Source organism: Apostichopus japonicus, chromosome 17 (genome assembly GCF_037975245.1).
Source record: "Apostichopus japonicus isolate 1M-3 chromosome 17, ASM3797524v1, whole genome shotgun sequence".
Lineage (NCBI taxonomy): Eukaryota > Metazoa > Echinodermata > Holothuroidea > Aspidochirotida > Stichopodidae > Apostichopus > Apostichopus japonicus.
This window is the reverse complement of record NC_092577.1, coordinates 3,967,603-3,985,150: the sequence shown is the minus strand read 5'-3', so window position 1 is coordinate 3,985,150 and position 17,548 is coordinate 3,967,603. Positions and strand designations below refer to the sequence as shown.

At 38.8% G+C, this 17,548-nt stretch overlaps 1 protein-coding gene across 1 annotated transcript in view; it reads right to left on the bottom strand.

Moving 5' to 3' along the window:
- The window catches only part of LOC139984118 (cubilin-like), a 45,221-nt gene that overhangs the window by 6,964 nt on the left and 20,709 nt on the right, over positions 1-17,548 (bottom strand). Inside the window, exons 2-9 of the mRNA XM_071997836.1 lie at positions 14,503-14,608; positions 13,317-13,556; positions 12,264-12,632; positions 11,518-11,562; positions 9,002-9,168; positions 5,073-5,256; positions 4,371-4,581; positions 2,414-2,568 (exon numbers count right to left, since the gene is read on the bottom strand). Coding sequence (XP_071853937.1) covers positions 2,414-2,568; positions 4,371-4,581; positions 5,073-5,256; positions 9,002-9,168; positions 11,518-11,562; positions 12,264-12,632; positions 13,317-13,556; positions 14,503-14,608 — 1,477 coding nt within the window. The remainder of the gene's footprint in view (positions 1-2,413; positions 2,569-4,370; positions 4,582-5,072; positions 5,257-9,001; positions 9,169-11,517; positions 11,563-12,263; positions 12,633-13,316; positions 13,557-14,502; positions 14,609-17,548) is intronic.

The window sequence follows — 17,548 nt, the reverse complement described above, 5'->3', positions numbered from 1 at the left end:
TAAACATGCATGATATCAATTGCAACACACATCAGTGTGTGGAGACTATCTACCAATATCATCATACCAAGTTTGACGAAATTCCAATAAATAGTAGCCAAGTTATTGCAACTTGGGAGTTTTTCATGTTTGACCGGTGACCTCATTAATATTTTTTAACTTTGACCTCGTATAACTTCGCACACGAAGGTCACACGGGGGTCAACCTATTGACATTTATGATCAGAAGGTACCTTTGACATCTGAAAATAGCATCGAAACTGTACAAATCCCCAAAACACAAAAAGGTCACCAGAGGTCAAATTGAGGTCAAGGGTCACCCAGATGCGGGTCGACAACTGGATTACATTGAAGCAACTCCCAACCTTACGGACAGTTCGTTCTCAAGTTATCACAAAAATACTAGTTTTTTATCATTAATTGACCTTTGGTGACCTCGGATCACATGACCGTTAAGTTTGAAAATATTCCCCTATACCATTTGCAACTTGTCCCAAAATATCAACCGTCTCACACCTTGGAACTGAGAGTTATTTCATTAAATGTCTGAAAATTAACTTTGACCTCGTATAACTCCGCACACGAAGGTCACACGGGGGTCAACCCATTGACATTTATGATCAGAAGGTACCTTTGACATCTGAAAATAGCATCGAAACTGTAAAAATCCCCAAAACATGACAAGGTCACCAGAGGTCAAATTGAGGTCAAGGGTCACCCAGATGCGGGTCGACAATTGGAGTAAATTGAAGCAACTCCCAACCCTAACGGACAATTCGTTCTCAAGTTATCGCAAAAATACTAGTTTTTTATCATTAATTGACCTTTGGTGACCTCGGATCACATGACCGTTAAGTTTGAAAATATTCCCCTATACCATTTGCAACTTGTCCCAAAATATCAACCGTGTCACACCTTGGAACTGGGAATTATTGCACTAAATGTCTGAAAATTTACTTTGACCTCATATAACTTCACACACAAAGGTCACCTGGGGAAAACCTATTGACATTTTTGATTGGTGAGACGTGAATATAGCATCAAAACTGTAAAAATTCAAACATTTTTTTCTTTGCCCATTTTCTCACCCAAAATACTAGTTTTTTAACATTAATTGACCTTTGATGACCTCGGATCACATGACCGTTAAGTTTGAAAATATTCCTCTATACCATTTGCAACTTGTCCCAAAATATCAACCTTGTTACACCTTGGCACTGGGAGTTATTGCATTAAATGTCTGAAAATTAACTTTGACCTTGTATTACTTTACACACAAAGGTCACCCGGGTGTCAACCCATTGACATTTTTGATCGGAAGGTACCTTTGATATCCAAATCTAGCATCAAACCAAACATTTTCTTTTTCGCCCGTTTTCTCCCAAACTAAGCACATTTTTTCTAATGTGACCTTTGACATTTTGACCTTGGTTTCAAATGTAGTTTGATCTGCTGATTCCAAAAATCAACACGACAAGTCTGTACAGCTATCCTAACTCCGACCGAAAACTTTGACCCCATGTAAGTTCGCACACAAAGGTCACACGGGGGTCAACCTATCGATATTTATGATCGGAAGGTACCTTTGACATCTGAAAATAGCATCGAAACTGTAAAAATCCCCAAAACATGAAAAGGTCACCAGAGGTCAAATTGAGGTCAAGGGTCACCCAGATGTGGGTCGACAATTGGATTACACTGAAGCAACTCCCAACCTTAACGGACATTTCGTTCTCAAGTTATCGCAAAAATACTAGTTTTTTAACATTAATTGACCTTTGGTGACCTCAGATCACATGACCGTTAAGTTTCAAAATGTTTCCCTAACCAGTTCACAACTTGTCCCAAAATATCAACCTTGTCGCACATTGGCACTGGGAGTTATTGCAGTTTTAGTATTTTGGGTTTTTGGACCATAACTGACCTTTGGTGACCTTTGTGGGCACCAAAAACAATAGGGTTCATCTACTCACTATGGGCCACCCACCCACCAAGTTTGATCATGATCAGTCAATCCCTTGTTGAGTTATCGTGCATACAAACTAGAGCGTCACACACACACACACACACACACACACACACGCCAACCTGAATGCATAGGTTCCTTTGCTTTTAGCAAGGAACCAAAAACCAATCTGCGATCTTGACTACTTTAATTTGCGTGGCAAACATTGCTCCACGTGCATATTCGGTAAAAGTTTTCAAACGAATTTCAAAACAGTAATGAACAATTGAAGTAATCGACTTGATTAAGTCCGATTATGTATATTAGCGAAATACAGCACGTGTACTGGAAAACTAACGCCTGGCGTTTCTCATCTGCTGCAGCTATCGGCTAACGACCTTTGTGGCATCCTCTTCCCATGTTAAAATAAATTACAACAAACAACATTAGTGTTTAACGATAACTTACTGTAAAGGTTGGAGTCGAATATCTCAGCCTTGAAGCCTCTAGCAACTCTCTCGCCATTTGACCGGAAGTAAAACCAAACGGAATTCTTTCCAACGAAAAACTTTTTAGGTCTCGGCAAAGTAGGACCCGTTGCCTCTTTGATGATGTAGTTCGACCTTTGGAATAGAATATATTTGAATGTTCATGAGAGCATCATGTGATAACAGATATACAACATGTTACGATGTCAGACAGGGAACTTTCAAAAGAGAAACGTCCTTTAATAAAACTAGAGAAGCACATATTTGGATACATTTTGGGAACGCTTGGCGCAAGTCCATTCCTTACCATATCACCGCTGTTTTCTTTGCTATTCCCATAAAATTTTCGATACCTACCGATACTAGCCCCTCCTGCGCCCCTCCCCCTCCCCCTCCCCCTCCCCCACCTCTGCATTATCGTTCCTTCAATGATTGTGTGCATTTTGTATCGGTTCTTGAAGATATCAACCACTTACATTATAATTTTATGTGGCCATGCACCAGAAGACCTTGGTTATTAGTACCTATTCAGCAACCGAAAACTATTGTTTTAACCTTTTTGTGACCCATTTGGTGTTATCAAGTTCTACGTGACGCGTGGAGCATAATGGATTAGTTGCGGAAATTTGATCACTTTTCCATCTGAATGATGTAACAAAAACATGTTCCCAAACTTTTCTTCATGTGAATCTACAAATCGGAAGTTAGAAAATCAACAATAATCATTTGGTATACCATCGATGGTAACCTGTAACACCGTGGAGGGATACTCTTTTCTCTAAAACTGTGTTAAATCTCCAATTGAAATCTTCTAATCCCGACGACATGGACATTGAGTTATGAAATCAACTTAATATTGACCACAGAAACCACTATTTGCAAGGAGGGTTTGGATCGTCATCTTTTGAGTAGGCGCAGACGAGAATCGGAATTGGTCTAAATCCTCCATACGTGTCGGTTGGTGAGGGTGAGGTTTAGGGAAGGGGTTAGTCACTATTTCCCCCTAATACGACAGAGCGAGGGGAAACAGAGGGTTGGGTGGGGGGGGGGGGGTAGGGTGAAGTGCAGCATTGCAAAAGCTCTTAGTGTCATCCTCGATATATAAGAGACTGTGTGTGGTATTACACGAAGATATATGGCACGAATTTTGACCAGTCCAAAATTGATAATTGCTAAGGTACGTATGGTCAACACACTTCCTTCTTCGCAGGGAACCAATCGCTCAAAACGAATTTGCAATTCTAAACATATGGTAGCTCACATATGGCTAACTTGAACCATATGTATCAACTGATTCCTGGAGGAACCTTCCTGGAGGTACATTTTGTGACCAATTAATATCAATATGGTGTGTACTACAAAATAGAATAATGATCAAGTCCCTAAAACAATAGAAATTAATGAGAAAGAAGAATCCTATCGGGCATCCAATAATAACCAAGGAACAGACCACACACAATCAATGAGCATAACCCTATAATAATTTATTAAGAGTTTTTGTTTAAAACTTTCGTGTTTATGCTCTCTTTTATTGATTGCACAGTAACATCATATACTGGTATACCTGAGTAAAAGAGGGCGACATTCAGTTTTCATAGTGGGTGACATTCATGTTTAAGAGAGGGCGACATTTTTTCATTTGGAGAGGGCGATATTCCTTTTGCAAATATTAAGTTTGACAGAAAGCTGATATTGAATTATGGCATGTGTGAGGTTACAAGAATTTGATAACCCTTTGAAATATTTAGATCGTCACACGGGGCGGAAGGGTGGGGGATTTCAAGCTAAGTATCACCCTGCGTAGGTCTTACGCTAGTTAAGAACATCGCGGGGATTTTTTTTTTGGGGGGGGGGGGGGGAAGGGTTGGGCTTACACTGTCACACCCTCACGAACACTCTATTTATAGTAACATATGAACAATCTTATAGTTCCTTACCAATCGTAGGCCGGACGGGTACCAGAGCCGACGTTCATGATGTCATCATAGCTCAATGAAAAATCATCGATGACAACGGAAAGTTTACGACCATTCGAGATATTAAATAGCCACAGACATTGCTGATTAATCCGGTAGGCCCGGAATGGAAACAACGGGGAAGCTACCGCTACAGAGCCATCTCGAGGAACCTCGAATGAACCGCCACAATCTAAACAAAGTAACGTTAATTAATATTACATTATTATCACTGCACAACGTTTGCTATACAGTACTGTCCAACCAATGATATACTTTAAATACCGGATAAGAAATGGGGTGACGGGACTCTGCGTACATGGATCAATCTTTAAAGTTATTTCTTAGCTCGAAAATGGTAGGGGTGGGGGGAGGGGATGGGGTTCAAATGGTGTGGTGTCTCTTTTTTTTTGAAGACGTCTAAGACTTCCCACTGTAATTGTGTGTTTAATCGCCCTGATAGTTTTCAAAGCAATGATTTTCACTCGGGCGTTGTGTCACCACATGCACCCCACTCCCTCTCCCACCCCTCTCACACCTGTGTTGGGGTCCCTGATTTCAATTCCTTATCATCTATTCATACACAAAGTGACTGAAGAAACATAATGGAGGAGGGGTAAGGGGTAGGGGGTGAGAAATCCTTCCTACTGTGAGACAGTTGACTTGTGTATATTTATGAATTACCGTTAAGAGGGTAATCGTAGACGGTGAGTTTGAACCCCTTTCTCCTGTTTGAATCGTCCGTTGTGAACCTGAGCCAGCCTTTGCTGCCGTCTATGACCAGAATATCCTCGGGGATTGCAGTACCACTGAGTGTGTATTTAGTTACTTTACCTGGTCTTCGTCCACTACCTATTGTAAGGATATCCTGCACGATACAATAAAAACATAGTCAAGGTATATATACTAGATCCTCCTGCAAGCAGGAACTCGCGAAGAAGCCTCATTGGCTTATCAAAGCCGCAAGCTGACCAAAGTCAGTCTCTTACATTCATATTTAACGTCCATGATTATGAATTGTCAATTGTCAACAGCTCTGTAACTGGACGACATACATTAATCTGGGAGTAACTCGAACCGGGGAGGTAAGGTAAGTAAGGTATCGCAATGAAGGTAATGTAGGTACCCTGAGAGATCGTTACGATATTCTGATAATCTATGTCTAAAAAAAACCCAGAATTTATCTGGTCTTCGGTTGCTACCTCTAGAGAGGATGTCTTGCAATATCATACCCTCAAAAAGTAAAGGCAACGTGAGAAACGCAATAAATGTAATCTAGTTAATGTGAACGCAACCTGGGAGATCATTGTGTTAATCTCTTTGGGTTAAGAACTCATTCATAAGTGTGGGGGAAATCTCACAGTCCTATCGTTGTCGTTTGTTTACCCCTTGCTCCAAAGAATATTACTCTCAGACTGGCCTTTATAGCAATGCACCCTGGTGTACCCCATTTCAGTGGCGGAGCGTCCATATAGTCAGAGGGGCGGATGCCCCCCCCCCCCCCCGCGGATGCCCCCCCCCCTGACGGAATCAAATGGACTGCTGGCGCCTTTTTCAGCTTTTTACTTATTCGCGATTATTGACTTTTTCATTGCGCTCTCAAATACCTATTGACATTTTGTCACATTTTGATGGTGTAATTTTCTGACAAAATGGCGATGACACCTATTTATCCTTCGCAAATTAGCAAGGCCCGGGAAGGATCATTTCCGACGATCTAGGGAGTATCTTTACTCAACAAGTTTCTGTACGCTCCGCGCCAGCCGGGGGTGCTCCGCTTAGATAGTGTGGAAAGCGCCCCTACAGATTATTCTCGCCCCCAAGCCAATACCCCTAGCTCCGCCACTGCCCCATTTATGTCTACTTCTACAAACTATTAATTCAAGTCTTCAATCAAGCTGAAGTACTGTAAGGGATATTGTCAGTAAGTGTATCGAAGGTTACTATGACAACGTGAATTGTCACGTGATTTAAATCCCAAGATGAAGAAAGTCACCTGTCGGCCCATGCAAAGTTACATATGTTATCCGGATAAAGCTAATGGTATAGTGTTTCTCGACTAAAAAGTATATGGAATGCGAATAAGTTTAACCTGACTTTTGCTTCCATATGGGATACGGTTTATGTCCGTTGCACGCAGAAGACATAAATCCATACAGTTGCTTAAGTATTCCATTGCAGATAACACATTTATCATCAGTTTACGTAAGCTATATCTTCCACAATTTTCAGAATATTATCATAATGTAGTTGGTGAGCTGTATGGCGTCCCTTAAATACGTTATTAAGTGCGTGTCACGTGTATGTCATGATCTTCCCAAAAATAGAAAGTGCTAGCATTAACTAAATCTAAAGGTCACGATACGATAACATTATGTTTTAGAATGATGACATATCTTTCCTAAACATCATCACATTTTTGTTGATCTGTTTGGCGTTCCTTAAGCTTTCTCGCGTGGTATTCAATAACTTACAGGTGTAGATCAACACCATACACAAGCAATAATATCAGTCGACACACACACACACACATACAAAGGCAACCCGCTATCGTGGATCTTTCGTTTCCATGGTAACAAGACATGAGACTCATTATTATGTTATAATTACTTTTTTTTAAACTTGAAATTCTGCTGTAAAGAATTTTGTCATGATCTTGTCATAACTTCAATCAATTATGATCCAGAATGAAAAAAAAAATATATATATAAAAAAAAAAAACCGGGTGAAGATAATCAGAGAATCAAATAACCGACAAAAAAAAAAAAAAAAAAAGGATCAGGAAAAAGAACTATCTATCTAGAAGGTGAAAAAGTTAATCGCTTTTGATGAACATGTTATCGCAACGAGCGTGACTTCAAACATGTAAGCCTTATCTAAGACAGGAATGTTCAGTACCGAACTAAATGAAGCGGAATTAAAGGAGCACCACTGTGAAGAAATTGACGAAAATAAAACAGTGTCGATTACCCCTGATTTGACAGGAGTACAACCAGCACCAAGATAATGACGACATATAATTAATACCCATGGTATTAATGACATTAATAATAATGTTGTTAATAAACTAAATTAAAGAAATATTGTAAAAATTGAAGCCTAGAACTGTAATAATACTTGTCGTTATAAGGTTGCTTTAATACCCCGATAACAGTCTTCTAACCTGACTTTTGTACAACGAATATTCGAGACAAACTTGATAATCGGGTTTTGTCATAACTTGAACGATTGTGGATCATATTTCTACCCCCTAGCGATGGAATGCCTTACCAAGTGACAATTTAACAAGTGCCATCTGTAAACATATTATTAAGTTTTAAAACGTTCTTAGTTTTCCACTTTTTTTCTTATTGTCTTTGTTTTCGGACAGCATCGTCTTGCACGATACAGACCTACTTATAATGTCGTATTTCGATATTTCAAAGCCACCTGCATGGCTTGCGTAACATATGGTAACTTCAATTCTCTGCATGATTTGGAAGATAGCCAGGTTAGTATAATTTAGGCAGGACATGACATGGAATGCATAAAAAATAACTCGTTTTATCGAACATTTCCCAAATTATTTAGTCCACAAAATTACTTACGCTCTTTTGTTTCGTGTAAACAGAAGAATCTTTATTTCTAGGATGACTAACCGCATTGTATATGTATGTATATATATATATATATATATATATTGTATATATATATATATATATAATGATATAGTATGTATGGAGACAATGCGGTTAGTCATCCAAATCCAAACATTGACATCCGTCGGTTCATTCTCTAATGACAACTCTCGATACCAAGGATAATAAACAACGGTATCTCAACAGGACTTGGAATTCTGACATGATGTTAAACCGACACAAGTAAACATTAGTTTACAAAAACTTAAAGGGATTACAGTAGCTGGCATACAATATAATACTTACTAGGTCTCAGTTAAGTTACTTCAGTATAATATATAGACATATATATAAATGAGCGCTTATGTTATTTATTGCTTCATATGACACGTGATGTCATGTTAAACAGGCAGTTGGGGTATTATACACGGAATTGAATAACATCCTAAGAGGATGCTATATTTCATAAAAAAAAAAGTCTTAATCCATTATATATTAATGTGGTTACTAGTCACCACTACTGTCAAAAAAAAGTTGACATTTAACAGTGTAATTGTCTCTTCAAAACGGAAACAATATTAAAACACAGCCTGTTGCTCAAATATATACAGTACCTATAATATTTGAATTTGAGTGAACATTTTGGACGTTTGTACCCGTTTTACTTCCATGTGAACGTGATATAATAGGCTAACTAAATACATATCTGTTCCAGTAGTGTCACAAGAGTGTCACAAAGTGTCACAACACGTCACATGTTTGAATTCTTCAGGGAGTTCGATTAAAAATTACTCCAATCAACACAGAGCCAATGACCAGCTTCAAATTTGAAGATATAATTTTTTTAGAACTAATGCCCACCTTTCACCTGGCATAAAGATATTATCATCAATATTAATAGTTGATGATAATGATGATGATGTGTACACACTTTTAACCCTACCACGTTAATTACTGTTCAAAGATGGATAAGTAAATTCCTCGTGGTACACTTACCGCTGATTTTTCTGTTACAAAGTCGTGAAATTGAATTCCCAAACGGCGTCCCTTAGCTGCCATGATTATCCAATCACATTCATAGAGGTTGTCATATTTTTGTGGGTAATTCGGAGAGACAATATTGGCTTTTCCATTCATGTCAATGTTAACCGTACCGCCACAAGCTGAAAAATGGAGAGGGAAAAAAATAGACTGAGTTAAACTGACCGAATAAAAATAGCAATTCAGCGAAGTAGCCTGAAATGTTTTCATTCAGTAAAACAAAACCACACAACCAAACAAATTGAAACGCTACCACGACATTTGCGAGTATATATCTCCTGTAAAACAGTAAGAAGTGCAACCTAAGCCCCTTTTACTTCAATGATACGATATTTAACTAAATAAATAATAAAACTTAAAGAACAAATTGACTTTATTTTCATGCTTTTTCCCTATCAAAAAGAACATCTGATGTCTTTAGACTTTCTAAAGTCTCCCCACCCCCCCCCCCACCCCCACCTCCCTCTTTCTCCTCTCAAACAATTCAGCACAAATCGTTGAAAGAACATGTGTCATTCATTTCTCTTTCCTTTTTACTCCCTACGTTCTTAAGTGATATGTTATTTGTCATTTTGTTAATCTCTGGTTTGATATTGAAATGTACCTTATACCTCACTGAGGTGATGTGGAGATAAACTGAAACTGAGGTGATGTGGAGAAATAAACTGAAACTGAGGTGATGTGGAGAATAAACTGAAACTGAGGTGATGTGGAGAATTAAACTGAAACTGAGGTGATGTGGAGAAATAAACTGAAACTGAGGTGATGTGGAGAAATAAACTGAAACTGAGGTGATGTGGAGAAATATACTGAAACTGAGGTGATGTGGAGAATAAACTGAAACTGAGGTGATGTGGAGAATTAAACTGAAACTGAGGTGATGTGGAGAAATAAACTGAAACTGAGGTGATGTGGAGAAATAAACTGAAACTGAGGTGATGTGGAGAAATATACTGAAACTGAGGTGATGTGGAGAATAAACTGAAACTGATACACACCACCACGGTTTTTAGCGGATGATATGTTAAACGTATAATTCTATGATGTTGTAGGGGACAATGCTGCCAGTGTAGAGCAACTACATTGGGACCCTTTGCAATGCCACTACCGGATAGACAAGGCTGCTTTACATGCGTAGATACCCCCCCCCCTCCCCTCCCTTTCATTCCCTTTTAACTTCAATACAAGAATTGTGTATTGGTGTACAACATGATCTCGTTAATCTATTTTGTTGTTATTATATCGTGTACCTTTTGTACCTTAAACAAATGTATTCCATTTTGGCGTTCCATGCAAACAAGCCACTCTGTTGTTTGGAATCACGCCATAAAATACAGAACGTCTCATTCGTATTGGGCTGAAGTAGCGAGTTGCCAAGGGGTACGAGGTTATCAAAATTAAGGCTCTTTCATCATTCCCTGATTTACGGCAATATATACACATCATGTCAAAAATGATAAACACAACATCAACATTTCCTATGTTGACAGCAAACGAAGACTGATGCCTACACTGGCTGAATCATAATAATCAACTAGCGAGAAATAAGAACATAATAAATACACAGATGTTTTACTTATCAGATGATAAAAAAGAATATCGCCCGCTGGTGACTTTAATTAACCCTACCCCCCCTCCGATATAAGCAAATCCCTCAACCTAATAATAGGTGCCTATAAATTATAAATGATATGAGATAAAAGTGACATTGATAGCCTAACAACAGTAATAATAATAAAAAGATGGTCTACAGCATGACTATACATAGTAAGTTATAGTTATTAGCACGACCTTGCGCATAGACCTAGGGGAGGGTACTCCCAAACCCACCCCTCCAGTCGTTTTCAATCACTCCTCTTTAAGATCCTGGATCCGCCCGCCCCTACTCCCACCCCCACCCCCTACCCACCCTCTCCAATCCCCATGTCAGATACCGGTCCTTGTCAACGCGACTTTAAATTCCGGATTTATCAAATGCGATAGCAAAAGAAATATTAAAAAATTAACCCTGACCCCACCCCAGGCATTAGTAGCTCTTGTAATTGCAGTTTTATACTTGCTGGAGTTTTTATCTTGATACTGAAAGGGCATCAAAATAATTCATTTATTTATTTGTTTTATTTGCCAATTGTGTACAATGGGAAACGAAGTCTCCTATAGAGTCTTAAAAAGACTTAACAAGGTAGGAGACTCCCTGGGAGAAAAGAAAGCAAAATGTACAAATATATATTATACAGAATATTCGTCAGGATTAAATTATACAGTTATAATATCCTAATGATGCTGAGATGGATAATAATAATAATAATAATAATAATAATAATAATACGTCCATGCAGACAGAGCGAAACTCTTTCGTATCACTTTGAGGGAGTCGTTCATTAAAAACATTTCCATTCTGCATACAGATTAATGATTAATGATGTTGTCCTCATTTACATAAATGAAGGTATGAATATTCATTAACTTACTTTTGTTTAGTTCCGGAGGGCTGACGGTGTAGATGTTCATATTATCTGTAAAACAAAAATATAATAACAAATTTAAATTTATCGATGGGTTCTTTACTTCATTATTTCATCCTACGTTCAACACAGTGCGTATACATCCAGACGATGCTGAGTAAGCTCTTCACATTTTGAATATTGCTGATCCCAAGCAGGCGCGTAGCCAGGAATTTGCCAAGGGAGGGTCGAAACTGTAGATTTGGCATTGCAAACTATCTAAGCGTAGCTCCACCATGGTTGGCGCGAAGCGTACAAGAAAATTTTGGCTGTAAATGCCTCCCAGATCGCTGGAAATGGCACTTCCCAGGCCTTATAAGTTGCATCTTAGCAGTTTCTCTTTTGACAATACTAGCGATATCATAAATACATTAAAAAAAAAATTAAAAAATATGGCTGCCCCCTTCGCCCCCCCCCCCCCCTTGGCTACGCGCTTGATCCCAAGTGACGTTTGACCTTCACTAAAAACAATAGGCTATATCTCTTCGATATGTACAAATACAGACATACATACATATACATACCCACACATATATTTCTAAAAATTTGAAATACGTTTGAAACCGAAATTACTGAAAGGGTGGATAGGAGAGAAGTGGAGGGGGGGGGGGTTGGGAGGGGCGAGGGGTGTATGCATTGATATCAGTTAAGGGGTAGCAGGAAGACGAAGGAAGAGCCCCTCCCCCTTCGTTACGTCACTGACGTTAACTTACCATGGTTGGCTAAAGACACGCGTATATGGAACCCAGAAGCAAAGTCGTACGAATCGCTATAAAAACTGGCAAATATCTCGTTTTGGTTGACTGTAAATACAGACGGTTCTGGTAGGCTCGATCCAGAGTGCTTGTACACGGCGTAATTCATCCTGTCTACAGGGTCGCACTTATGACCCTCTCCAAGACTTAAGTAATCGTAGTTAGCCTCCGTATTAAACGCGAGAAACTCCACGGTTATTTTGGAATCTGGTGGACCCTTTGCGCGCCAAAAACAGTACATGTCACCAGGGTAACGGTTTGGAAATCCTGGTGATGTTATTTCCACTGAATTCAATTCTTCGCTCAACTCATAATCTGCACCGCATCCTGGAGGAAACAAAGGATAAATGAGAATACTTTAATCGGCAATTGTCATAAGCCCTATTTATATTATTTCTCCAGTTTTATGATAAAGCATATACAGTCTACTTTCAAATAAATGTAGCAGTATTTGTGTATGTTTTGCGTTTCCTGATATGGTTCACGACAACAGGAGGGAGCACATTCCCTCACCCTCCACCTCTCTCCCCAGTCCCCCTCCCCCAGCCTTGCCCGGAAATATTCTCTGTATCGCGAGGAATCAAACTACTCGAGATCACTGTTTTTTTAAAGTACTGAAAATAGACCAGAGACCTGCTATTAGAAGCTCCCTGAATATGAACTCGAAATTGACAGTATATTATACAGAGAGCTGCTATACTCTAGCAGCTACCTGTATAATAACTGTCACTTAGTTCACTTCCAGTAAACTTACTAAAATATGCACCAACACTGTATAGGCCGGTCCTTAAAGCAATAAACAAGTACGAATAAGTCGAATCTCTGGCCATAACATGCATGTCCCAGTGGATTAGAGCGTGCGCATAAAATGCGGGAGGCACGGGTTCGAATTCGTCGTCGAAAGTTACTTTTTTAGTTCACTGTGGATGCAACTGCTAACATTATAAAGACAACAAATAATCAAAGTTTCATTTAAGGTTGGTTGGAACATTCTGTCACTTCGGCACTTACTGGGAGGCTCTTTTGATTTTATGTCACAAGCATTTTTCGACTCTTCTCCGCTACATTGATCCTCTGCGACTTCTCGGCTCAGACTGGATTCAAACATTAAATTATCGATGCAGAGATCTTTCTTTCTGAGTCCGCACTTTTGTGTCCCGTCACAGATTTCATCCCAGGATGCACAGACGCCATCTTGTTCGTCAGTTCCTGGGCAGCGTATGCCCTCATATGCATCCTCCTCATTACACACTAAAACCAGACACAAATGATAAATACAAGTCAGTTAAGCCTAGTTTTGTCTTCACACAGATGAGGAAGCCGATATATATACATATATCTATATATATATATCTATATATATCTATATATCTATATCTATATATATATATCTATATATATATATATATCTATATCTATATATATATATATCTATATATATATATATATATCTATATCTATATATATATATATCTATTTATCTATATATATATATATATATATATATATATATATATATATATATCTATATATCTATATATATATTTATATATATATATATATATATATATATATATAAATGTATATGTTTTTATATTGTTTTTGAGAATAAGTGTTACTTTGTTATGTCGTAAATGTAATTGACTTGATTAAACACCTCACATTATACATTGCACCAATGACTACATCTGTAGTTAAGAACTTGAGATTGACTATTGACAATCATGGTTCCGTCACGTGACAACATCACCCTAATTATTTAGTTAACTCATCTTGGCGTGATGTCATTAATAACTTCCTACTTAGCTAGAAAAAATTCCAACAATTTACGTACCGATTCCCCCGAGTTTTTATATATTTTCTATGACAAGGTCTAAGACTCTTTGAATTTACCAAAGTTGTTTTCACAAGTTACCCATTGCTTCCTATATTAGTAACTATGACACAATAGGTCAAACTTAAAGTAATCCTACTTCACTTGTTGCCTGACTCAAATGCCAGGGTACTAGTATATATACGTCACCGGGTCCCTTTTTGTAGTCTTCATGTTTCCTAAGTATATTATGACAAATTGGAATACATTATATATTTTTCCCATGCATATTTCCCAGCTAGGCCACTTTTTGTCTAAATGACCCCTGCATGACCTCACGGCTATGCAGCCCCATGTACCCTATCTCGCCAGGCCAGTACTTACATTCCATACCCATAGTGGGTAAGTTTCTTTTCAGCCATGCTACAACTACGTTGATGTCTCTGCTTGTAGGTTCTTGCCTTTTCGTTCTGTGATGTGCTTCGGAAAGCTGTTGAAGCAAACAAACAAAAAATGGTATGGACAATATCAGTATTAGTGAAATCGGTATTATTAAAGAAATCTGTGATATTTACGTCCAAAATAAATGATCACCAAAACAAATGGTAGTGAACTTTCATGATTTAGTTTAGTTGCCATTCCAACAATGCCGTGGGAGGAGGAGATAGGCCGGACGTAGGGAGAGGGGGGGGGGGGATCATCATCATCAGTTCGACCTCGGTCGACCATTATCATCATGAGGGGTAGGAAAAGTTGGCCGGACAATAACTTAGCATCGAGATTTCCAGTCATTTCTGTCTTTCATAAGGGCTGCTACCTCAGACTTACTTTCAGCCCCACTGTCCTCTAGTAGGAAATGCAGGGAGCTTTTATGCCTTGCACCAGGGGTACCATGTTTTGGCTCCCAGAGAATGAACTTGTTGGCTGCTTCTACTTCTGGGTGTCGGTGGTAGTGACCAGCTGCTTTAAAGGGGGGGGGGGTGGGATGGGATGTACATTAAGATAGTATGTTTGTAGATACATGTTTCCTTGTTTCAACGTTGCTATTAAGTTCGACTTTACACAAAAATATTGCTACTATATGACTAGCATATGTATAAGCTTTATCGAGCCGGTTAACATTGTAACAGGTGGGAAAGATAATCGGAGATGATTGAATGAATGCTGCTAGCCAACAGGAAATCCCTATGACTTAAAGTGTCTAATATACATCCGCTAATTGTGTCCACATTATAGCTCGAACTTCGAAGAAGTTTTAATTTTATGTCATAAACACATATATAGTGTTAACAATATCAAACAACTTCCTTTGTATACGAGCGTCCACTTATTTTTTTTTCATTTATTCCACTTATTTATTTTTTGTTACGGTAACAGCATAAAATGAAAGAGTTAATTCAAGTGAAACGATCGTGGATTTTTCTTCTTCTTCAAATGGAGGTCAGGTCACCATGGTCACGTGGACGAACTAGAAAGGTAGGTAATCTAAAGCAGCTCCCGATATCTACCGTTACCCACACACATACCTCCCCACCACCCTCCCACACATACATACAAATTTATTTGGATCTCTTGAACCGCCCGAAAATGAAAGGAAAATGATATTGAACTTAATAACGCCTCAAACAGTGGTTCGTTATAATCTCCGCACCCCACCCAACCAACCACAACTTTTTTGCTATATACCGTACATAGCTAAACCGTGTGAAAAGATGACAAATTTGAACGAACGGACGGTCCTGGTGTGATTCGGATGTACTTAAAAGTCCTACGCTTTCGGTAAAGTAGGTCACACACGTGATCATGTGCATGGTGTATAGAAAGGAATTATAACCTGCCAATAAAAATAAAGGAAAAGAAACTGCGCCCTACAAACACACGAAAGTCGATGCTGTGAGCGGAGCCGCATATCCTCCTACACATATTATTAGGCCCTATATTGTTTTAGTGATTCGTGTAAAGTTACGGTAAGTGAGTTTTCGCGGAACGTGCGCATCATGTAGGCCGTCTTGGTGTAATGCTTGTCTATATCAATCCGCTCCAAGTGTTCTCAAATCTCAGGAAAAGTGCTAAAAAGCAGCAGGAGAACATCTTTCTTGATATGTTATTAAGTAGGATCTGGTTTATTTGTGTGGCTTTCATGTTGAAGAGCATGAATGGAAGTACAGGTGGTGCGAAAATTGGGTGGATTGAGGCAATTTTAGTTTCGACCATTTCAACCATCACAAGAGCAGCGTACGAAAATTGTTTACTACTGAGTAAAGGAGGTTGTTTAAAAGTGACGAAAACTTCAGGCTCTCTTCACGGTCATGATACGGAAAATTGATGGTGCCATGAAAGGCAAACTCGTCAGCTATCCAGCTATCCAGACATGTAATTGCCAAAGTCATATAACTACTGAGGTCAGTGAAGGGGTGGGGGGGGCAAGGGGCGGCCATGGAGGGGAAAGGGAAATCAAAAGCACTTCTTTATCGTGCGTTTTCTTAATCTTGCCATAACCTTCATTTAGGCCAAATGACATGCTTTCTATTACAAAGACATATTTTAATATCTTAAAGGAAGCCTATTTTTTTTTAAATTTTGATGGATATGGGGGGGGGGGGAGGGGTGGAGGGCGATCGAGGGGCTATGAACTTTCCTGCAAGTTTGATAAGGGCTAGTAGACAATTTCCCGCAAAGAACAATGCAGGGAAAAAAACGCATCATCAAGGGTCCCTGAACTTTTATCGTGTTGCAATGTTTTAATGTTTATTGGTTCCAGTCATTATGTAGGGGTGGTGGTGGGGGCAGGCGGTATCTTAATTATATGGCAAAAATGAAACCTACATAAGCAATTAGTATCATACTGTTGATCTTGTTGGACAAACTCTTGTCCTCCCATGATAGCGACGGCATTTCGGAAATCAAATTACCTACGGATGGACATTCACTATGACGTATACTATATACAAAAGCATGTGTAATATCATGCTGTGATCATATACTGGGAAGGTCAAATCCAATTGACATAGTTACCGATACAGCAGTTTTCGATCATATTAACATATGCTATATATCTGCACATGTACAAAATGACTAGATATGGTCACAACATGCGGAACCACTGGAAAAGGAATTATGACATTGGATAGGACGTACTATAGATGATAAACTTGTACCACGTGATGTGTCATAACAGGTTTTCATCCAAGGTCTATGGATGATTAATTTCCATTCGTTGCTTTTTTATCGTCTCTATCCATCCGTCTGTTAATTTCAAACCTGCCAATGTGTAAAAAGGCAGTATAAAGAAAAAGCCCGACCTCCGAGACATTTTAAAAGACTCAGAAATTTGTTCGTGTGGAAAATGAAATTGTGTGTCATTTCGATCACAAAGACGATATTTCAAGACGGTGAAGGTTAAAATGACTTTTGATAAAGAACATAGACC